At 43.6% G+C, this 24,097-nt stretch overlaps 1 protein-coding gene across 1 annotated transcript in view; it reads left to right on the top strand.

The window, feature by feature from the left end:
• Positions 1–8,348: 8,348 nt before the first annotated feature.
• Positions 8,349–24,097, top strand: part of pcdh17 (protocadherin 17) — a gene marked incomplete at its 5' end in the record, with an annotated part of 60,906 nt that continues 45,157 nt past the window's right edge. The window contains one exon of the mRNA XM_083998585.1: positions 8,349–10,841. Within this exon, the coding sequence (XP_083854711.1) occupies positions 8,349–10,841 (2,493 nt within the window). The remainder of the gene's footprint in view (positions 10,842–24,097) is intronic.

The raw sequence follows: 24,097 nt of genomic DNA, 5'->3' as shown, positions 1-24,097 counted from the left end.
AGAGGAAATCTCAAATCCTGTTTACACCCCCCCCCCCCCCCCCCCCAATCTTTTGAAATCGAAATGACAATGCTGCTCAGACGCGTCGTCGGGTAAAACAGCTCAATTAGGAGTTCATTTGGGGATTCATTAAGAATAGTCGTTTGATGTCAGACACCACGGCGAGTCCTTATACGGCAGATCTCCAAAACAAGGCCTTGAGATAGTACCAGAAAACACCATGCAGTTTGAATGAATGGTTTTTTAAAATGCAAATGTGTACAGTGTTTTGTGTTTTCGTTGCCTTGACAGACGCGGTGAAGCTAACACAGACAGGCAGCCATGTCGACACAGAGAGAGAGAGAGAGAGAGTAAAGACTATTAAGTCCAGATAAAGTGAGCTGAGATGTGAAAGTGAGAGAGATACAAATCCACTCCTTCCTTCCACATACAGTAAGCCCAATGCAGGACAAATATAGACACTCTACTAGGTCACCTATATAAAAATTGGTTGGTAATTTTCAACAATCCTACAACACTTGTTCTTTCTGATTTTCCAGAAATAATGCAGTGACCTATATGGTTCTACTTCCTCTGTAGGAAATCTCTTTGACCTATTTTGATGCAAACTAGTCCATGTTCTTATTTCTGTGTTTTATCACACAAACCGATGAATTAGATGTAACACGGGAGTGAGCGAGTCTGGACAAATGCCTGAGCAGTCTAGACATTGTTCAGTATCATTTCAAAAAAAGGGCTGCTGGTGATCCCACTGCAAACAAGAGTCTGCTGACCTGATACCATCCTGAAGCATTGGATTTCTTGTTGTAATTTTTGTGATATTTGCTGCTTGGATGGTGCTTTAAACACAAGTTTGTGTTGCATTGTCAAGTTATAAAAGATGACAACACACAAGTTGTTTTTTGTTGTCTTGTTGCAGCTCAAGTGTGCAGATGTGTATCATTTTATCCAAGCAAGTCTTTCACAAGTGGTAATGAGTTTTGATAGTAGCTTGCATTGTATTAATGTAGCTCATGTTTTTTTTTAGAGTAGAATAAAATAGAAAGCCTTTATTGTCATTATATCCCAAATACAATGACAATAAAGGTTTGCAACTATCAATGCTTTTCATCTTGGGATGTGTTGGTGTTAAAAGTGATGATTGCATGTGGAAAAAAAGGTGGTTTTGAGTTCATTGGTGCAGGTTTTGACCTGAAACACCTGCCAGAGGTTCAACAGGTCAACCAATGATGATGCTGATGATGATGTCGATGCCTCTGGTGAAGCAGTGGGTGTTTGCAATGTCGTCCAGGGAGGGAAGAGGGCAGCCAGTGATTTTTTTTTTTGTGCTCTGTGATATGTAACTATACCTCTATGGAGGAGCGATAGATAGAAGGCTGTGAGAAGTTTTCCCTGCAAACAGCTCCTTCTTATTTCTCAGAAAGTGCAGGCATTGCTGGCATTTGTTAACGATGGCGGTGGTGCTAGCAGACCGGGTGATGTTGTTGTTTGTGTACCTAGAAATTTGAAGTTGTTTTCCATGCAGTCTCCATTAATTTGGAGAGTGAAAGGGTCAGCTCTTCACTTTTTTCTTTTTTAATTTAATGTTTTGAAGCAGAGAGGCTAAGATGACATGACAAGTGTTGTGAACTTATCATTTTGTTTATTATTTGGTGCCATCGGTAAAATTGACGACCTGGAGAAAAAAAAAAAGGGTGGTAGGTTTCAGCTTGAGAAGGTTTTGTATGCTGCTGGGGATGTCAGCATGACACGCACATTATTTGGAAACCGCTGTGTAAAACTTCACAAGTTGTTTGTTATCTGCCAGATGGTTTGAACTCAGTGGTTCACAAGTGCAAACAATTGAATCAGGTGATGCTCATGAAATTGTGTAAAGCAATACCTTGGGGTGCATCGCTCAAATTGCACAATGAACGAGGGAACATGAACCGTTATTAGACTGAGTGGTTCCAAATTGTCATGTTAATGGGAATAAAAAAAGACATCTTGCTAATAAGTGTTGATGAAAAGGTATTGTGTGTGTATTGTCTCTCAGGTGGCCTCTTCTGTCATTTGGTAAGCCCTTTATGCTGCCTAATAAACACTTCTGTTGGTTGCTTTAATTAATCTCTGTAATATTAGTAAACAAAGGAAAATGACTGCAAACAAAGGGCGGAAACAGCCGGAGCCTGAACCAGTGGCTGCTCAGTTTGATTCCTTTAATAGAGTTTTGAAACTGTATGAAAGTGTTGAGGAACTTTCTTTAATGTAAGTCTGAGATTTTAAAGACCGCCCATGCCAGGGTTATAGACGTTGGTCTCTTTGCCTTGTCTCAGCAAGACACCTGGCTCTGCAGGTGAGAGGCAGAGGTAATTATTTAGCACCTCAAGGTGAGAAGAAGACGTTGTGTGAAAACCACAGACACGCCTCTCATTACCGCAACGCTTTCCCCGTGTCCAGTTTCAGCTGCCCAAATGAGGTTTTGCTCTTCATGTGCACTATAGGTGTTGCTCAGAAGCTGTAATAGGTGATTGCAATTCATCTCAGGTTGGTTTTCTGTCAGAGGAGAGCAGCATCCCTCCACTGAAAGAATCCTGAAAGCTCTAATGTATTGGATCCAACTCGATGACTCCAGATCTGTGCAATGTGCTTGTGGAAAAAAAAAAAAAAAGCATGTATGCATGACAAGAATTCTTCTTCTTCTTCCTCACAGTAGTGTTATAACTAGGTCGACTTATAAATATCTCCAAAAAAATAAACAAAGCCCCTTTCACAGAGGTAATCCAAGGTCATGCCCTCCACCCACAAAAGCTCACAAACCAGCAGCGGAGACTGTGATGAGGCAACATCAGCTGCACAGTGAGCAGCGATGAGGAAATGTTTCTCGAAACACTGAACATTTGCTTGACAGAAACACAAACAGCATCAGGTATGTAAAGAGATAGAGGCTCTACCTGAGCATTAAACACATCCATCCGATCTAATGGGGAAAATCTGTTGAGGAAACATTCATCACCCACAGCTCATGTAATTAGAAATTAGAAATCAACATAGACACATGTTTAAAAAGACACAGGGCTGGAACAGAAGAGAACAAGAGGCTGCATAGATTTGTAGATTCCCATGGACAGACCATGTTGACTGGTACTTACTCTATATGGGCAGTGTGAGTGGACCAGTGTACTGACAACTGACCTGCATGGATATTTACCTGTGACATGGACATAAGTTTGGTCAATATGACTATTTTTTATTGCAGTTATTAAAGCATAAAGGTCCCAAATTGTTATTTTCATTATCTATGTTCTAGCTTAATACCTTGAAAACACAGTTGCAGTCACCACTCTCTTTCCAGATGTCTGATGGTGTTCACCTTTATCCACATTCTTAGATTCACAGTATGATGCTTCTCTCTGTGAATGCAGACTTTAAATGAATCTCTGTTTACCACCTGCAAAGTGGGGGGGGGATGGCATTAAGCAAGATACACCAAAATAAAGAAGACCAGTTTCTATATTTAAACACAGAGCAAGAGGTAAAGGGAAGACTAATTTAAAGTTAACTCATTCTTTGTGATGCTGTTGTTTACAGTTTAATAATGTAGTTTGGTATTAAACCGTGGGACTTACAGCCCCTTTTAGATGCTAAATAATCAAATAAACAGTATATGGGTTCAAATGCAGGTTGAACTAACTTTCAGTAAAGCGAGTCATATGCAGGTCACCTGTAGGAGAGGGATTAATATTAATAGCATCGTGCAGTCAGGCTACATTATACTTGGGTGCTGCAACTACAGCGCAGATAAGGGCTGAGGGTCTTTCAAGAATGAAAGGAACACGACTCCTTAAAAATATCATCAATGCTACTGTCTCAGCTTTCATAGTAGTATCATAGGCAAAGACAAAGAGTTAGTCAAACTGTGTTGGGAAGCAGCTTTACTGCCGAACCACAGTAAAGTGAAGTAAACAATAAGATGCTACGCCCACTCTGCCTCTAACACGGCTGAACAGCCGAACGGCGTGAAGGAGAAGAGAGGCACGGATTCAGACGGCAACACGGAAAAATTTATGTGGGAGACAAACAGCAGGCAGGTAAAAAGCAGCGGTGAAAGAGGTGACAGGTTGCTGCTGGAGAAGCTCTCCATGTGTGAAAGTCAGCTCTGATTTTTCTCTTCTTCCTGACAGAGGTTGTAGAGAGAAAGCTTACTCTCAGACTCCACATGGTCCATCTTCACGGTTTAAATGTCTTTATGGCGAAAGGGAGTGCCATCTTTTATTGCTCCAAGGGCGGAGGAGGAGAAGAAGAAGGAGAGGAGGAAGAGAGAATTCAAAAAATGGGTTAAATAGTGTAGAGGCAGGAAGAGGCCTTCTCTCTGTTATTACCACCTGAAGAAAGGCCATCACCATTAGATTGAAATTTAATTTACGGAATAGTGTTTTAATGCAGCTGTTCACCAGCAGCCCATTCCAAATACGCTTTCTGTCAGTGCATTTCCTGAGGGCCATTTAATTGGGCTAATGAAGAAAGCTGCTAATGGCTGGGTTTATCTCTGGCAGCACTGGTGACATTTCATCAAGGCAGGTGATTTTCCAGGCATTGTTTAAGCTCGGTGTGTAGCATTTCATGGTTAAAGTGGAGAAGAAGAGGGAAAAAAATGTAAACTTGTTATTTTGGATGAATTATTTTGAAAAAAAAAAACTGCAGAGGGAACAATGTGGTTCCCAGAAAATGGATGATTCAACTTCACCCAAAAGCAGATTGAATTATTTTCCAATTATTTTCCACACATGTTGCTAATCATATTTAGAAAATTACCCATGATACTCGGCAATTCGTCTTGGGCCGGATAATTTGGGGAATGACCACATAACATTGAAGACTTCAGAGGCAGGCATACAAAGTGAAAAGATGCATCACACACAGACACACACACACACACACACACAGAGTATGCAGATAGAGACAGTGATGTGACATTTACCTTCATCAGTTATCAACATCTTGACATTAGTACATCAAACCTGCTGTTTCATAATGAGCTTCAGTCGCCATCTGACTAACGAATGATTCTGACAATGACAGTTAAAGGTCAGTGGCAAAGTCAAAGAGGTTGAGACCCATGTTTATACATGGACGGACGACAAGATTAAACTGAACAAAGCTGACATGTTGAAAGAGCAATACCAAATGAAGGGCATGGTTAAACTCTGGAAAAAAAAAAGAAAAGAAAAAAGCTGCAGGTCCATGACAAAGCAGCAGCCGAGTGACAATGAAAGTTAAAAAGGCCACGATCTGATATTTGTCAGATCCTTAAAAGCTAAACAATAGAGATGTGAACAGCATGGTGGCTCGGTGATAACATTGCAAAAAGCTTTTTATAGTTGTTTTGCATGTTTTCTTTATTCCTCCATTGACCCCAGTGCACTTGGCATCCATCCAGTGTCTTTCCCTTCACTCCCAGTAATGAACTGCAACCAGATCACTTTGATTGTCGATTGATCTGTTGATCACTTTCTCCGTTGATTGCTTGGTGCACGAAAAAAAACAAAAAACAAGGAAATGATAAAACACATTTATATATCCATAAAAAATCTGAGGTGACGTCTTCAAATTCTTTGTTTGTTCTGACAAACACTTCAGAACATGAAGCAATTATGTTTTCCATCACATAATCTTAGAAACGAGAAATGGAGGAACTGTGGAACAGGAACTGGAATAAACAGACAAGATGAAATTTGTCGGTTTCAAACTGTGATTGTGAGAGATTGTCCTAAAAAGGAAACGGCAGAATCTCTTCATCAGCTTCAGATCTCTACTAATTTTTCAATCACATCATTTCCAAGGGAACCAGTTCTGCTTTTAATTACATGCAACTGCTTAATGCAATTCCTGCTGTTCATCATTATATTAATATGATACAGTCTGCTACAATCCAAGTAACAATGCAACTTCAAATCAACACTGTGTCTATAAATAGAAAATAACGTTGCTCTTTTCCATGAGACACATCTTGTCACGTTTATGTGACTTTCAGAATAAAAGTCAGTCCCGTTATAATGAATTCATTTCCGTTGAGTTTCAAATCTCATTGTTTGCCCTTTTTTGACAAACGACTTAACTGAAAATTTCAAACCACCTCAGTAACCCCCCTCGCCCCTCCCCTACCTCCCTCTCTCTCTCTCTCTTTCTCTCCTCCGTGCACGTCTCATAGCGGAGCGTGTTCAACGCACGGTTTCCTTTTTTGTAAACAACAATGAAGTGTGATATTTGAAAAAAACAGATGCGCCACCGGTGAACTGCGAGCCACCAATCATCTGTGGTCTGCATCCAAAGCGGCTTTTGAATCCCTCCTTCTCTTCCCCACCTCTTCAAATTCATTGGCCGCCGGAGGAGCAGCGACAATGTTTAATGCACCATGCGGTGTCCGGAGTTCAGTCAGTGAGAGGAAGCGCTCGTTGTGCTTAGGGCTGTGTTACGTGCGGGAAATACTAAATAACGACTGTGCAGTATATATTGAAGAGAAAATCACCACCTTTTCTCCCTGACAGCAGCTGCCGAGAGTCTTGGAGCAGAATGCGGCGTTGTTGCTGACCACCTCTCCAGCAGCTGTCTCTCTCTCCCTCTCTCCCTGTGCTGTGTGGACTTTGACGGGTGTGTGTGCGTGCGTGTGTGTGGGGACGGACGGAGGACAAGGACAAAAAAATGCCACTACGGGGAACAGTCACCCAGCGATGTGTCGGACTCGGACGGGGAGGAAAACCACTGGTTGTCTTTTAAAAAAACCCACTCTGGATCAACCTTGTTACACATCTGGATTTTTTTTCTTTCTTCTTTTTTTCTTTTTCTTCTGTTTTGTCCCCTTATAGAGTATTTCTGAGAACAGTTTTCCTTCGGTGGTGACTCACTGCAGGCAGAAGGCGAGCCGCTGCATCCTAATCAGACAGCGGATAGGACTTCAGCTCATTGACATTACAGTCATACTTTTCTGGAGCACTTTTTTTTTATTTCCACTGCGCTGCACTGTAGCCTGCGTGTACGGAAGCTTGTGGGGGTTTTTGCACGGCACAGAAGGGAGACGGAGGATACGGGTGGTAGCCTAACGTTGGTGAAGTGGTCAGGGGGATGAAACTCTCTCTGAGCCTTGCTGGAACTGAGTATTTTGATTTTATTTTAATTTCATTTTTTCCCACTTCTATTTCTCGGACTATTGCAACAGTTTTCAGGTAAGTTCAGTTTTTTTTTTTTTTTTTTGGTTCTCCTTTTTTCCCGTTAGACCCTCCGTTTCTCATTTCCACACGATTCTTTTTTCACTACCAGTCCGTGTCCATGCGGATGCAACAGCTTCTCCGTTGAACGTTGCAGCTAGAGGGAGAGAAAGAGAGAGCAGGGAGAGACGGAGAGCAGCAGCAGCAGCAGAAGCAGGGAGAGAATCACACGACTGTGCTGAGATGTTGGCAGCTCATTTCAGAACATTTTTTTATAAGGCTCATTTTAAATATCCGGATTATGCGGATTTGTTAATGCTTGTAAGAGGCTCATTTTTATACACACTTAACTCAAATAGCCGCCCCCCACAATAGGACATCCTCATTTGTACGCCTGCAGTGTTTCCAGATTATTAAAGTTGCCCTATTACAGTTTTCAGTCACCGTTCTCCTAATGTGTGAATGGCCCATTATCATGCCAGGGTCAGGTCGTGCATGCATGCATTGCACATTAGAGATAGATTAAGAACTGCATCCTCAGTCCTGTGTTTATGATAATACATGTGGTAAATAAGCTACAAGCGGAATCATTATTTCCCTGTGTATCAGGGCTGCGCCGAGTGTCTTCCCAAGGTTAACTAATTGACAAGCTTCCCCCATAATTGTGGCGATGAATTACACATGAGCCCTGTTTCATTTTTGGCTCAGCGGTGGATCTGATTTCTTCCTGGTAGAATGGCTTGTGTAGCGTGCTCTGTTTTTCTTTGGCTGACCATTTCACTCTTATACATTATGATAAACATATATTTTTTCTTTTCTCTCCCCACCTCCCCACCTCCCCACCCCTCCTTCTTAGGTGGTATGAGTGAACACTTACAATGACTATTCTGTTTGGAGACTGGATCGCGACTACTGCTCAGATGAGTCTGGGCACTCAGCTGAATATAAATTAGGTGTTCAGCACCACAGATTGCTGGAAGAGGCAGAGGAAGAGAGAGACAGAGCAAAGACAATCCATAAAGACATAATCCAAGGCCTCACATGATGAACAGAACTCTTTTTTTGATCCCGAATAATAGAAATACCAAATTTGAACAGAATATCAACAGGTCAACGGAGGCATAAAAGACAACACAGATTACTGCAGCTCTCTACGGAGTGGGGATGTATCTTTCTATTTTCTTTTTCCTCCTCTTATGGGCTCAAGCCCTGACATTGAAAAACTTGAATTACTCTGTCCCAGAGGAGCAGGGTCCGGGGACAGTGATTGGGAACATTGCCAAAGATGCCAGACTCGGACTCGAACAGACTGGGCAAGGACAGGGTAAGAAGGCTAACTTCAGGGTGCTGGAGAACTCGGCTCCGCATCTCATCGACGTGGACCCCCAAAGCGGACTGCTGTACACCAAGCAGCGCATTGACAGGGAAACATTGTGCAAGAGGAATCCCAAGTGCCAGCTCTCCATGGAAGTGTTTGCCAATGACAAGGAGATCTGCATGATCAAAATAGATATTCAGGACATTAACGACAACTCACCCACTTTCCCCTCAGATCAGATTGATATTGACATTTCTGAAAACGCTGTGCCGGGGACGCGCTTTCCCTTGACCAGCGCGCATGACCCAGATGCCGGAGAAAATGGGCTGAAAACCTATCAAATAACACGCGATGACTACAATCTGTTTTCCTTGGAAGTAAAATCCCGCGGGGACGGGACAAAATTCCCAGAATTAGTTATTCAACGACCACTGGACCGAGAAGAACGAAGCCATCACACCCTTATCCTGTCAGCCACGGATGGGGGGGAATATACCAGGTCAGGTACCATGCAGATTAATGTTAAAGTTATCGATTCCAACGACAACAGCCCTGTGTTTGACCAGCCCTCATACGTTGTGGAAATTCCTGAAAACTCACCTCCTGGTAAAGTCCTTATTGATTTAAATGCCACTGATCCTGATGAGGGCAACAATGGACAAGTAGTCTATTCTTTTAGTGGCTATGCTCCAGAGAGGATCCGGGAGCTGTTTTCCATAGATTCCAGAACAGGGGTCATAAAGATTCAGGGGGAAATTGACTACGAAGAGAGTCCGGTTATTGAGATTGACATCCAGGCAAAGGATCTAGGTCCCAATCCAATCCCAGGCCATTGTAAAGTCACTGTGAAAGTGCTTGACAGGAATGATAACTGGCCATCTATAGGCTTTGTGTCTGTGAGACAGGGAGCCATCAGCGAGGCAGCGCCCCCAGGCACTGTCATTGCTCTGGTCCGTGTCACAGACAAGGACTCGGGCAGGAATGGACAACTTCAATGTAGAGTGCTTGGTAACGTCCCTTTTAAACTCGAGGAAAACTATGACAACTTCTACACGGTGGTGACAGATAGGCCCTTGGACAGAGAGGTGCAGGACGAGTACAACGTCACCATCGTCGCCAAAGACAACGGCATTCCCCCTCTAAACTCTACGAAATCCTTCACCGTAAAGATTCTGGATGAGAACGACAACGTTCCTCGTTTTACCAAGGCAGTCTATCTTCTTCAGATTCCCGAGAACAACATCCCTGGGGAATACTTGGGTTCAGTTCTGGCTCATGACCCAGACCTCGGCCAGAACGGCACAGTTTACTACAGCATCGTAAACTCCAATGTGAGTGGGGGTGATGTCAACACTTATGTTAATGTGAACGCTGCGAATGGAGCCATCTACGCTGTGAGATCCTTTAACTATGAGCAAATCAAGTACTTTGACTTTAAGGTTCTTGCTAGAGATGCTGGATCTCCACATCTGGAGAGCAACGCCACAGTGCGCATCAGCGTCCTGGACGTCAACGACAACATCCCCGTCATAGTTCTGCCCTTACTCCTAAACGACACAGCTGAAATCCACGTGCCGCGCAACGTCGGTGTCGGCTACATCGTCACCACGGTGAGGGCAGTGGACAACGACTATGGCGAGAGTGGGAGGCTCACATATGAGATCTCAGACGGCAATGAGGACCACCTGTTTGAGATCGACCCTGTGACCGGGGAGGTGCGAACAGTGCACCCGTTCTGGGACGACGTGAGCCCCATGGTGGAGCTGATCATCCGAGTGTCGGACCACGGCAAGCCGACGCTCACCGCCGCCGCCAGACTCATCGTCAAGGCGTCTAACGGGCGTCCCCCTGATGGACTGCCACGCACAAAGGACAGTCAGAACTGGGACATGTCCCTGCCTCTTATTGTGACTCTCAGCATCGTGTCCATCATGCTTCTCGCTGCCATGGTGACCATAGCGATCAAGTGCAAGCGAGAAAACAAGGAGATCCGAACGTATAACTGTCGTATTGCAGAATACTCGCACCCGCAGCTGGGGAAAGGCAAGAAGAAGAAGATTAACAAGAACGACATCATGCTGGTGCAGAGCGAGGTGGAGGAGCGGGATGCCATGAATGTGATGAATGTGGTAAGCAGCCCTTCCTTGGCCACCTCTCCCATGTACTTTGACTACCAGACACGCCTGCCACTCAGCTCACCAAGGTCAGAGGTCATGTACCTCAAGCCCACTGCCAATAACCTCAGCGTGCCCCAAGGCCACGTGGGATGCCACACCAGCTTCACAGGCCCAGTCACCAGCACTACAGACACACCTACTAACCGCATGTCCATCATACAGGTAAGAGAAATTGCACTCTTCTCCCTCACTGTTGTGCCACCGTTTTCACGTCACTATCTTCAGAAAGCCCCCCCCCCTCCCTCCTCCTCCTCCTCCTATGTCCTATATCAACGCTTGTAAAATGAAAGGAAAAAGAAGACAAGGACAGGCAGAGGCAGAGAAGCCCAGGAGCACAGAGCGAAGGGAGGGGGGGCGAGCATTAGAAGGATTAAACAGTCATTCTGGTGCTCTCATAGAACACAGGCAGTGACATCAACACAAATCAGTTGTGCTTGAAATATGTCACGACAGGCTTTTGAAATCTATTTTCCTGTAAAAAAAAAAAAAAAAAATGTTCATAAATCACTCAGTCACTGTCATTTCATTCCTGTGGAGGAAACAGTTTAGCCTGTGGCTCAGTCTTAAGCAGTTTCCATTTGAAACTATCCAATTATCACACAGACATTTGCATGTCCTAATCCGATGACAATATATATTTTGAAAACACACTTTAAGGTATATAAATGTACCTGCATGCAATAGCAGTTGCAGCTGTAATGCCACATCATTAGGGCTGAGTGACTCCAAACGATGGCAGGTGCTTGTTTACTGCCTTACGCCACCGTTCATTACACATCACTCCGCCAATTCGGTCGCTTTGTGGTTAATTCTAGCGATTTTAATTCCTAGAGATTAGCAGATTGTACTTATTTTCACGGCTTCTTTATACGTCTTTGTGTGGAGTACTTGGGTGTATAAGCCTCTAACGTGATAACTTCTCTGTGTCTTTGGCCTTAAGCCCATTAAAAGTCTGTCGTGTCAGACGAGGATTAAGGCCTGCTTAAGACGGTGGTATGTAACACTAGGGATAATGGGCAGTTGTAGCAAAGTGAACTCTTTTCCTCACATTTACCTATTGTTAATAAATAAAAATGTTTTGCTGGTGATGTAATTTGACAGAGCAGAGAGAAAGAGATGCTCAGTGAGTTTTATTTTTATCACTCTCTCTGCCAGTGGCCTTGTACTATTTGGTAGAATAGGAGAATGAGTATTCGTGCAGTTACATCCCCGTGAACTGTGACTATTAGTGTCTTGATTGGACTCACTGCTGTCTTTTCTAGCCAGCTATTTGCACTGGACATGGATGTGACGATGACTGTGATCAGATGTGACGTGTTCCCACCAGGGAGGAAGGCCACTGTCTGTTGTTCCCACTCTGTGTCTCTGCTCTGCTTCTATTATGAGCCAGCTGCATAGGGCAAAGGTCAGCTCAAAGACCGTTAAGGCTTCCTAATCAGAGGGACAGAATAATTGCTGATCCATTCTGCAGGCTGTTTCTCTGCCTATGCAGTGATGATAAATTAAGACTGTGTGAGGCTGTTGCACATCCATTTCAAGCACTTCCTTTCTCTCTTCACCCCCCCCTCCCCTCCTCTTTCGGACTGTCAAAGGGAAAAACAAGCAAGAGCAGCAACAACACATTCCTTAGTGTCTTGTTTACAGAGGGTCCCCTCAACGCATCAGGCGAGCAGGGTGCTCTATTGTATTATTCAACAGAAACCTGTGTAGAGGGAGATGGCCTGAGGCATTAAGTTTCCTCAGAAGCTGTACAGAAGCGTATCACTTTCCTCCCTCCTGCCTGCTTCCACCTCCTCCCTCCGTTCGTGTGGACAGTAAGTAACCTGAGTCAGAGCAGAGTGGCTATGGGAAAAATGTCAGGAAACAAAGACAGAATTCCCCGTCCATCGATCCCAAGGCCTCTCGGCCCATCTGTCACTACAGTTGCCACGAGAGGAGAGGTTGAATAGGAAAAATAAATAAAGAGATTGATAAAGCGGCAGAGCATATATCGCCTGCTCAGTCACTTTCACAAGGGCACCTTAGTGCTGCTGTCTTCCTCTGCACCTACTGTAGCCGCCTGCAACTCCCAGTCTCCCTCCACACACTGCTGCTGGTCTCTAATGATGTTTTATAGTGGCGCACTGGCAGACAGACTGGGTTCGGTCTCTAGCTGGGAGAGGGGAATAATATGAACATATCAGCAGAGCTCTGCTGGCCTTATCATTGTCACCGCCGTGCCAGCACCCGGCCCAGTGGAGAGCTTCATTTCATTTGTAAAGAGAATTCCTGGGATAAGGAGATGGATGATACGTAATGATGCCTAATTCCGCTTAAGGCGTTGAAGGGAATTACTTAGTGTGGAATCAAGGTTAAAACCAATCTGCTGCAAAATTCCTCAATGCTCTGGAAGAAAGGATTTCAGTAATTCGCTCCAAAGAGTGAGCCTGCGCCCACTCTGTCTTTGAATACATTTTAGGATTTTGTCCCACATTGTGTTTTCAGCTTCTGCAGCTGTGCCAGACTCTGACCCACTGACTGCTTCATAAGTTTCTCTGCCGCTGTCTCGCTGCCTTGTTGCAGGGACTCTCCTCTTCCTCCTCCTTCTCCTCCATTTGTTGTCGAACATTCAAAAGAACCCCATGTCATTCGCTTTTTAAATGGCCCATAATTTATCATATTGATTTGTTTTGATAAGTTTTGAGTGTTGTAATTTGATTCGCCATGAAACTCTAATTAAACAGTCGCGTCTCGGTGGGACACGATCCGTGTTAATAAGGTGCAGGTGGTACAGAGGCAGAGGGGGTCTGGAAGGCTATAAAAGCTGCCTTTAGGTGGCGGCATTCTGCCTTGTGTTGTGTGGCATTGAGAGGAGGGTGTCAAGGAGAAAAGGGGCTCCAGTGTCTGCTGACTTGACATTGTCACTTGATATGGAAAATCCTAGTGCTCTAATAAGAATGATGATAATAATAATAAGAAAAATGTTAGACACACATGTTTAACAAACATTTAAGCCTGAATAGTTTCCTGGAAATGCCTGTCTGACAAGCATTTTGAGTGACATGCAGTGGATTTGCCAAGCAAGCAATGTATCCATGGTATTTATAAATCTGCTCAGTTTCTCTGCATATGAATTAGAAAGACCTGGCAGGTTTTCTCTTGTAACGATTTCTGGTAAACCAAGGTTTCTGAGTGGTTTCTTCAAATGACTGGCAGCAATAAACCTGTAGTGAATTTATAGGATACTGGACGAAAAAAACAAAAACAAAACAAAAACACAAGCTGAGAGGTTTGATAGTGATCATTTAAGCAGCGTGTGAACAATATATGAGATGAATTTTTCACTCCTTTTCATCTGTTTAGGTTGAGCATATGTATGCCAACAATGTAGCTGGAGCAGATGTTGAAAGTGGATGCTTCCAGGAATGGTCTTAGTCTGCATAATTTAGGGAGATTGTGGTGTATTTGTGTGTCCTTGTGTGTGTGTGTACGTGTGTACGTGCGGGGGCGTAACGTCATTGTGCATTCCAGGCATGTGATTTAAGCCTTTAGCTGGCAGACTCCATGACAGAGCCCCTCTCCTTTTATGAGTGTGACAATCTTGCATTTGTCCGAACCTTGAAACACCCTTCCTTCAAAGTAACACACACGTGCACACGCACACACTTATATACACGTGTGCACACCACACAAACACACACAGATGCATATGCAACCAGGCTTGGGCTGTTTTTAAGGATTCTACTGCAAAGTCTTATCAAAGCCTCCGTTGTATATTGTATTGAAATTGCTCCCACACTTCACTGGCCACTGAAGCAATGAATAGAAAAGCGCTCTTTATTTCATTTCTCTCTCCCTCTCCCTCTCCCCCATCATCTTTAGATAACTTCCCTCTGGAGCTTTCCATGGAATGAGTTTGGTAAACCTGTATATGTACTGAAGCCGTCTCGCTGACGGGATTGGGCAGCTCAGCGGCCAGATGCACCAACAGTCATTTACATGAATGAGAGGCGGTTCAAGAGGCCATTTGTAATTTGTGTACTTTTGTCCCCCAGTTGAGTTCTGCTGGGCCACTAGGCCAGATTTATTTTATTTGAGCTTGCCAGTACGTTAAGAAAAAAAAAATTATCAGCTCGCCTTAGGGTGTATCTTCATATTTCCTCAAATAAACCTGCTACTACTGTACACAACACTACATGCCGAAATTCTGAATTATTAATAGGCAGTTTTATTTTTCTTCATCTCCCCCAAGCGCCCATGATAGATACAAGTGAGAGGAAGTGAAGTCAGACCACAGAATGTCGCTCCAGGGAACAACAGTAAATTATGTTATCTCTATTAAAACAAAACATAGAAGTTTTTGTCGTTGAGTCATTTTCGTTTTTTATTAGCTGCCATCGCTGCTGTTTTAGCTGTGGTGGTGTTGAAGGCACCGGCTGGATGTGTCGGTGCGTTTTGAAGCGGCGCGGTGCAACACACAGCACAAAAAAAAAAAAAAAACAGCAGCTATATTTGCAACCTTTTCATTAATAAATCATAACATTTAACAAATCAGCGGAAAGTGGAAGATGTCACGATAAACATCAGAGGTCTCATGCTACATATTTGTGAACACGGGGGGAGGAGGAGGAGGAGGGTAGAGCACAGTGAGTGGAAACAGAAGCTGCTTATTTTCTGGTATAAGCAGAATTGGAGCATTCATTTACTTTTTTTTTTTTTTTTTTTACCCTGGCTCTGTTTACAATGTGAGGCAACTCGAGTAGAAATTACTGTACTAATCTCCTACATATCCCGTTCTTCTCCGCTCTCTTTTAACACTGTAACACCAATGCAAAGTTTATGTTTTACAAGGAGAAGTGAAGAAAATGTGCTCTGGTCAGTGCAATTCAAAATTTAAACAACTAATAGTTCGTGTGCAGATACATATTATAAGTACTAGTAGGAAATTAGTTTGGGAATGGAAGCAGCTGTGGAAGTTAATGTTTAATTTATAGCTAAGTTCTCAAAAATCCAAGTCACCCTTCTAAATAATTGAATATAAACGTGGGCCCTGACTATACCCAAGAGTAGACACAGTTTCTCCCTGTAACTTATAACAACCCCAGCAGAGTCGAGCTGTGGACAGAAGAAGGTGGATGTACATAGATGAATAGATGGATGACTGGAGTCAATAATTTATGTATGTGGGGTATTGTCTTCCTGGTCAGCCTCTGGAAATCCTTTCACCCAGCTGTTGTGCATTCATGTGGACACAGCACTTAACTGTGCTGCATAATTTCATTATTTTAACAGACCTCCCCATCTGACAATGCAGGGCAACAAAGGAATTTTGTTTTTTTGTGCCGCTGCAGACAGGATATGAGAACACAAGTTGACCTCCGTGATGGCCAGATTGGCCGGACACATTAAACCAATTTGCTTGGTTCAATAGGAAGCAGCCTATTGGAGATGACATGGGCACGATAATAAGACTGGGGAATGTCAGTGGATGTTCACTCCAGACTTTTTGTGTGTTTCAGTCTGTGGGTGTGTGTGATAAATGGGGTTGTGGACTATTGCAGGCCTCCTTCTGCTTAATTCGCTGACACTGCTTCAAAATATCTTGTCATTTTGTCATGTCATGTCGTCTGTTCAGGAGCCAGCGCCGCTGTTGAGCTTAGTTTACCTTCATAGAGAGACGGTTCCAGATCAGGACCTATCAGACTTAGTAATTACTTTTCTTTCCTGTCGTTACACGGCTGCAGAGAGCACGGCTGCTGTTACTCGTGTTGTCAGTCATTTTTTGTTTATTGTGGCTGCTTGTTTGACAGCGTGTCTCTCCTTTTCCTGACTATGCTGATACTGTGAGTTATGTTGCATGTAAGTGCCCGCCCACACCAGATGGATCTGAGCTTCTTCCACCAAACAACCCTTTTAACCGTAATGTGTTTTCTCTTTAATATCAATAGGAGCTATTCTGCATAGGAAAAAAGAAGACGGTTGTTGTGAATTTACAAGAAATCCTTTGCATTCTCCCGGTGGTGGAGTCTAAAACATTTACCTCTGTGCCGCTGCCATTGTGCTCAAACAACTCAGGCAAGAGGAGCCAACCAAGCATCAATGAGGTCACAAAACAAGAGAAGAAAACATAACCTTCCCGGTCGAGGAAGCTAAGATTCATCTGCCATGGCTCTCTGACAAAGCGTGTGTGTTTGGACGTGCACATGCACACATGCACCTGTGCTACCACCAGCTGTGCTCTGAAGCACCGGTCTCGCTGGTTCCCTCAGATTGAAATGGTCTTCCCTGAAGCGGCCGTCTGCCCCCTGTGGGCCCTTAGATCCCTCCTGGGGTCTTTAGACTTAACATTTCTGAGCAGCGGGGGGGATGGAGGGCCCGATCTGAGATAGACGGTTACTGATAGGAGTGACCTCATCGTAATGCGCACCGAGATGCACAGCACACAGGCGTACATGGCGTGGAGATGTATTCTTTGAACTGCCAGCAGCTCGGTCTCCTTGCTGTAATTCAAACACTTTCAAAGTCAAACAAAGTGGAACTGGCTCTGCTGTGTCTTGGCACCGGTCCAACCTCAGAGAGCTTTTATTTCTTCCACATCTTCCTTCACTGTGCCCCCTAGGCATGTGCTGTAGCAACAACACGCAGCTCAAAGAATGAGTTATGTGAATCTGTTCTCACCTTCTATCTCATTAGTATAAGAGAAATGATTTATCCCTCTCAACCCTGAATCCCCCTCTCTCTCTCTCTCTCCCTCTCTCCTCGTCCTTGCCGTCTTCAGTTCAGCACTTCTTCGGCTTCATCAGTAATGTGATTAATTGATCAGAGGGATATACCGTGAATGCCATCTCATTAGCTCTGATTTCACCTAAGCACACGTCAAAACAAGCCGCCGTAAATCGAGTTTCTCCTCCCCTCGCAAAAAAAAAACCCACTGGAGTTTATTACGGCGACTCATTTCGGAAATAACAATTTGCTTTTGCAATTTGCAGACTATTTTGCAACACACAGCGACGTGAGAAAGTCCAACGCTCTAATAGCAGAGATCCCACTGTCTCCTCTGCTCCCGGTTTATTTCTGCAGCACAGTTTGAAATCGGACTCCCATGTCTAAAGCCCTGCATGTGTCTGAGGGGAATTGACAGCCACTGTGTTTTGCAGTGGCTGCTACATGTTTGTGGAAACAGAAGGTGAATGAGTCGGCACTCTCAGATGTTATTTCCTAAACAAAAGGCCCCACTAAGTGGTGGGCGCACAAGATTTGTTGTCAGACGTTTTGACTGTGTCTGCTCTTCGGGGGGAAGCAGCGACGTCGCCGAGTGCTAATGGCATATTGAAAGCGGTATACTCGGGCCCCCGTCTCATCTTTTCCCATTGTACCACAGACGTACTCGATCGGCCCCTCGCTGGGTTCATGTCTTGGAGAGGAATCTTTTTGGGGCCTTTAGCATTCAGATCAATTGCTGCTTTGCTCCATATCTTATTGATTTTTGCTCCGTTTGGTACTGAAATACTGTATTTCATTATCTCTGAGCATTGTTTAGCGTAATAAAAAAAAAAGACTGTCTCCCCCTCTCTCTCGCTCTTCTTCACTTCCCCACTTCTTGCCCCCCTTTTTGGATTCCCTCTCTTTCTCTGTGCTCTTGTCATCTCAGATAAGCGTTGCAATTGCTCATGTTACTGACGACCCGAGCCAAATTCATAATGATGAGATTATCTTGTCAACAGTACAGAGTGTATATGTCTGCCGTATTGATCTCTGCACAGTCTTAATAAATGAAGTACCACGATGGAAGCGTTGGCTCAATGATAACTCTGAACAGATCTCGCTATTTATACACTCTCAACACTGCTGAAATGATGAATGGAACTTGTGTATTCTGCTCCTCTCCTCTCCTCTTCCTCTCCTCCTCCTCCTCCTCCTCTCCTTCCCCCTCTCCTCTACAGATTGATGGGGTAAAACGGCCCCTCTGCCCGCACACGCTGTCTGAAATGCGTCCTCTTTGAGGTCACGTTGACATACTGAGTCAGTGTACTCCCAGGTGGAGAAACATGGGTGCTGCTGCTGCTGCTGTGGGAGGAACCAATCAGATAGACTACAAGAGAGAGAGAGAGAAGGGAGGGGTGGAGAAGGGTGAAATAAAATTACGAACCGCCAGAGCCCGGGCCTATGTGTGTCTTTAACTGACTGAGCTTTGAAAGGGAGTTTATCTGTGCATTTGAAGAGAAGGTCAGCAGGGCTTAGAGCCTGAGATTATGTGTGATTGTTTCTTCAGTGGGCAGGCTGATTAATGCTAAAGCTGCTCTGACAGATTCTTAATGCACCATAGACGCACTTAAAAGAGACGGAGAGGAAGTGGCGTCCAACACTTTGACAGCGGAGCATTATCCTAAAGCTGTTTTTGTCAGTTTTTCTTTTTTACCTAGGTGTATGGACAGTATCCTTCCTGTCTTCCACTCCTCCTCCTCCTCCTCCTCCTCTCTCCCGGCCCCTCCTCTGCTCAGATAACTCATCACCACTGACCCGATACATATACACGAGATAGGTCACCTTGAAGTGAAGCTAGGCATAGTCCATCTGCTGTGTGTGTGTGTCTGTGTGTGTCCGGGAGGGGAGAACCCAGGTGTGTGTAAGTGCACTGATATAACACATACATATGTGCACGGTGCATTTTGTGTGTCTGTGTTTGTGTGCATGTGTGTGTTTTTGTCTATATCTGTGCCTGGCCTTGGTTCTGGGCTTTGGGGAAATATCTCAGATTCTTTCATCTACGGCACGGCTCTTCCCTTCATCAATTCAAACGGAATAATTTTTTTTCTTTTAATGTTTTTGTTCACAAGCTTTCAGCTTTGCTCCTGTTAACCCGCTAACTAGACAACATGTTGTGGATGGTTCCTGCAGGACTATCGTATAAAAATCCTTGTTTCTCGTTAGTCAAATTTGATTCGTTGTGCTGGATAACAGGGTTTAGTTGATGTGTTTTTGTGTTGGCATTCGTTTGATCATATTGTTCAACTCTAAAGTAATTTCTACTTATTTGTTAAAAAAAAAAAAAAAAAAACATCGTCTGATGAGGGGAAACCCTGTAACATGCTATTTCCTTTCTTGCTGAAACTTGGATGAGAACATTTAACAGCTCTTTAACGCTCTCATCGCTCTGCACAGAACCTGCTTAGCTTAGCTTAGCATACAAACTGGGACCGGTGGGGAAACCTAGCCTGGCTCTGCCTAAAGCTCTCTGTTGAATCACAATATATAAACACAGCATGCTGGTTTTATGGAGGTTTAAAGGGATAGTTCAACATTTTGGCGAATTGGCCCATTGCCATAATCGCTGTAGTCTTAGGAGTGAGTTTGTTACCTTTATTTGTCAGTGCAAGCTATTTTTAGAACGGCGGAGCAGAGCCGCGAGCTGCTCAGAGCTACGCTATGGAGGCTAATGGGATTTTTTGGTTTCCCTCATCAAATACACAATCCAACAACTCCAAAATGCTCTGGTGGACAAGTTGTGACCCAGAATGTTACCAGAAACAGTTGTTTTAGAGGTAAATTAATTTATAAACCGCTGATGCACATTACCATCAGGGGCAGTTTTCCAGCAAGCAGTCTCTGCATTTGCCTCAAAAACGACCTATGACTATAGAGATTATGGCAATGTGCCAATTTGCCAAAATGTTGAACTATCCCTTTAAGTGTCCGACTCTTTCTTGGTAGTGATTTTTCTGGAGTCCTGACTCCTGTCGTCACCATAAGGTTCATATTTAACACACAGACGTGAGAGTGGCACCAATGCTGAACTAACTTTCAACAAAGTGGCAAACAAACACATTTACCGAGCTGTCAGAGCTATAGCTTTAAAATGTTGTGTGTGTGTGTGTGTGTGTGTGTGTGTGTGTGTGTAGCTGCCTGTGTGTCTGTCTTCATGGGTAAAGTATGATTGGCCTGTAACAGCTTTGGATTTTTGGGCTGACTTGGCTTTGGACTAATGTGGGTGAAGCAAGGTCAGTGCTGACTCAAGATTTCAGTTAACAGCAAAGCTGTTGGACCTATTGATGAGCGAGTCCTGAATGATTAGTGCTTCAGACACCAAGATCACATACTGCACTTTTTACTTTCTTTCTTTTTTTCCCCCATCACAGTTTCAAAGGTGTTTCAGTCATTCAACATCATGTCTCATATTCTTCTTCTTTTTCCACCTGTTTTCCTTAATCAAAGATCAGACCGGTCCCAGCTGTGTGTATGTGTGTGTGTGTGTGTGTATACCCAGTCCAGCTGGTTAAACGTGTCTACATCTCAAGTAGAGAGGGTAAATCAGCAGTTATTTTAGGAGAGCTGGCAAACTGCTGCGTTAGGGTTTTTTTCTTGTGTGTTGGAATAAATATCTATGCCAAAAGCTACATTTATCACTTACTGTACTCCTGGGGCTAAACTGCCATAGATGTGGATTGTGTTGATAGGAGAACAAACGCGCTGTCTTGTGTCGCCCCTCCTCTTCGCGGCACAAAGGTTTCCTCTGCGCCGGCTTTTGGAGATGGCAGGTGTGACTGAACCGGCTGCTGGATTGTTGTCAGAGCAGTCGAATCGTTAACAGTCGTACATGTTGGAACCGGAGACACACAAAAGTCATGTTGCAAAGGAGAATGTAACAGGGAGGAAGATCAGGAGGTGGAGGAAGAGGAGAGAGAGAGGTCTTCTTGGCCTTTTGAGATCATGAAGCAGCTTTTTGGAAAATAAATTCCAGTTCATGTCAGATTCTGTCTGTGTCTAAAAGATTGAGATTGTTTTTTTTATTTTTCCATCCCTATTTAATGAGTTCTGCCTGAAGTGGAGGCTGCTGCTGCCACACATGATCACACAGTCTCAGCCTTCAGTATACTCATGTATAAGTTGTGTCCCAATTCAGTGCTGGATCCTTCAGGGGACTCAGCCTATACACGACATCCAAACGTAATCAAAGTCCCAACGTTAAACATTTGAAAGTGGAAGCTCCGAGTCCTGCTCAGTGGGCGACCACGCCTCCAAGCCGGCCGCAGAGCGCGGCTGGCTACAGCACGGACCCGCCGCGACTTTCCAATAGCTAGCATGCCAAGTGCTAATAATTAACAGCAGGCGAAGAATCTTGGGATATGGGAGGTCGCGAAGGATAGGTGTGAGAGAAGGCCGCGTATGGAGGATCCTTTGAATTGTGACAGCTTGTTGTGACACTGGGACGTCATCGGCTTTCAAATGTGTCCTCCAAAGGATGTAGCCCCTGAATTGAGACACAGCTATAGAATAGAATAGAATAGATGCTTCATTGTTGTTGCCATTTACATAGCAATGCAATTGAGGTGCATCCTGTGCGTTGTAGAAGGTTAAAATAGCAATACGGAAAGTTTAAGACTATAACAGCATCTCCAACTTATTCAAAACAGAAAAACAGTCTTATTTAGTGTGATCATTGTCTATGGATAACAATTTTACTTGTTTCTATTTTCCTGCATCTTCTGCAGCTGAAAGAGTTTGTGTCCATAGATGCACATGTTGCTGCTTTCCACTGTCAAATAGTCATAAAAGACAGTTCACTTTACTCCAAAGACAAACTCACTTACTCCACTTACTTCTCTGAGACGTCACCTGAACACACACACACACACACACACACACACACACACACACACACACACACACACACACACACACACACACACACACACACACACACACACACACACTCTGGTAGCAGAGGACTGTAGCAGACGTTTCACTAAGTTTCAAAACATCAAGGTCGGTCGTATAAATTCACTCCATTTGAAAGTAGTTTGCAGCTTGTTATAGGAATTGTGCCGGTGCCAAGGTTATGAAACTGGAATTAATTTTGTTGATTGACTTTCCCACTCACATGGTGTCTCAGTGACACTCCAGTGCCTATAGATAAATACAACACCGGCTAGTCAACATGTACAGTAAGGTTTATGTTTACTTTTTTTTTTTTCAATATAAAAAAATCTGTGGTTAAAAAATAAACAAAACTGCAGTAAAAATCTAATTATGAAGATCATATCATTACAGCAGCAACAACAGTGCTGGCTCTGCAGATGTGGCAAAGTCGTCCTGTTCCACCTTCAACTGGTAATAACCTGTTCAATCAGGACGACACCACTTGTTGCACGTACTGTACAAACACATATCTGACTACTGGATGCAGGGCCGTTGCTAGAAATTCTGGGCCCCCTTAAAGAATACTAAAGTGGGCCCCTACCCCCTAACTTTTCCACTTTTTTTTTCTTAGACTGCGTATGTATTATCATTTTTTATTTACCCTACTTAGTTTTGATACTAATGCAGCATTACTATGAGTATTAGTCAGGTTCTTATGCAGAATAAATCAGTCATACAAAGATTAGACTACTGGGGTTTTTTTGTGGGCCCTACTGGGTGCTGGGCCCCTAGAATTATTATCACCTTTCTTCCCTATACAACGACCCTGACTGGATGTCTCAAACTTATTGAAACATTATTTTTCTGCTCGGTTTGTTGTTGTATTTAAGCAGTAGCTCATTTGCATTCTGGTTCCATTCACGTAAAAAGATATGTTAAAATCAATCTGCTCTCTAAGAAGAAAGTCTGCTTGGATTTTGACAGGGCCTTGGTTAAAATGAATAATAACAACAAAGCTGTGGGGTCCATTGACTGGATGCTCATCTTGAATTCTGGTTTATTTGATTTCTACAGGTGCATTGTGAGTCGAGCTGCAGCCAGATTGGTTTCTGTATACCTCCCATTTAGCATTAGAAAAAGGATGTTGACAGTTTGCTGCGGTATAGAGCCTCAGTTGTGTGCATCCAATGTGTCAGCTTATTGTAATCTTCACCCGAGGGGATGTTGGTCAACATCATATCGGTTTGTGGGTAATGTTCTTTCTTTTTAGTTAGATAACGATGATTTATTCAATAATAGCTTAATTCCAATTCCCGGGCCCCATTAATAAATCAATTACATGCACAGAAGTTAAAAACAGATTATATATTTTTGTAATTTGTGGTAAACAGATTATTCTGTATTACTATATGCCTATTAAGACAAGCCTTTTGAGACATTTTTGTGTAATGCAGGATTTAGTTTAGCCCGTCATTTGATTTTCATGCATCATAAAATAGACTAGACTGTAAGATCTCCAGCACCTTAAATGGTATTTGTGTGTGTATGTGTGTGTGTGTATTCAAGTTCAAGGCTGAGCTCTGTCTCAGGTGGTCCGCATTTTATTATTTTCTACGCGAGTTGATTCTCAAGATGATAATGACAGGCTTAAGATTGGAGTTTAACAACGCTTTGTTGACCATCCCTCTGGTTCAGCCTTTGTTTTTATCCCTCTGTGTGTGTTTTCTCTTCATGCTCTTTTTAGGGTAATTTAGTCTCCAAAATTAAATGACAAACATTATTATAAAGGATGAGTGTGCTCG

The sequence above is a fragment of the Trachurus trachurus genome, assembly GCF_905171665.1.
Source record: "Trachurus trachurus genome assembly, chromosome: 3".
Lineage (NCBI taxonomy): Eukaryota > Metazoa > Chordata > Actinopteri > Carangiformes > Carangidae > Trachurus > Trachurus trachurus.
This window is presented reverse-complemented; position numbering and strand designations above follow the sequence as displayed.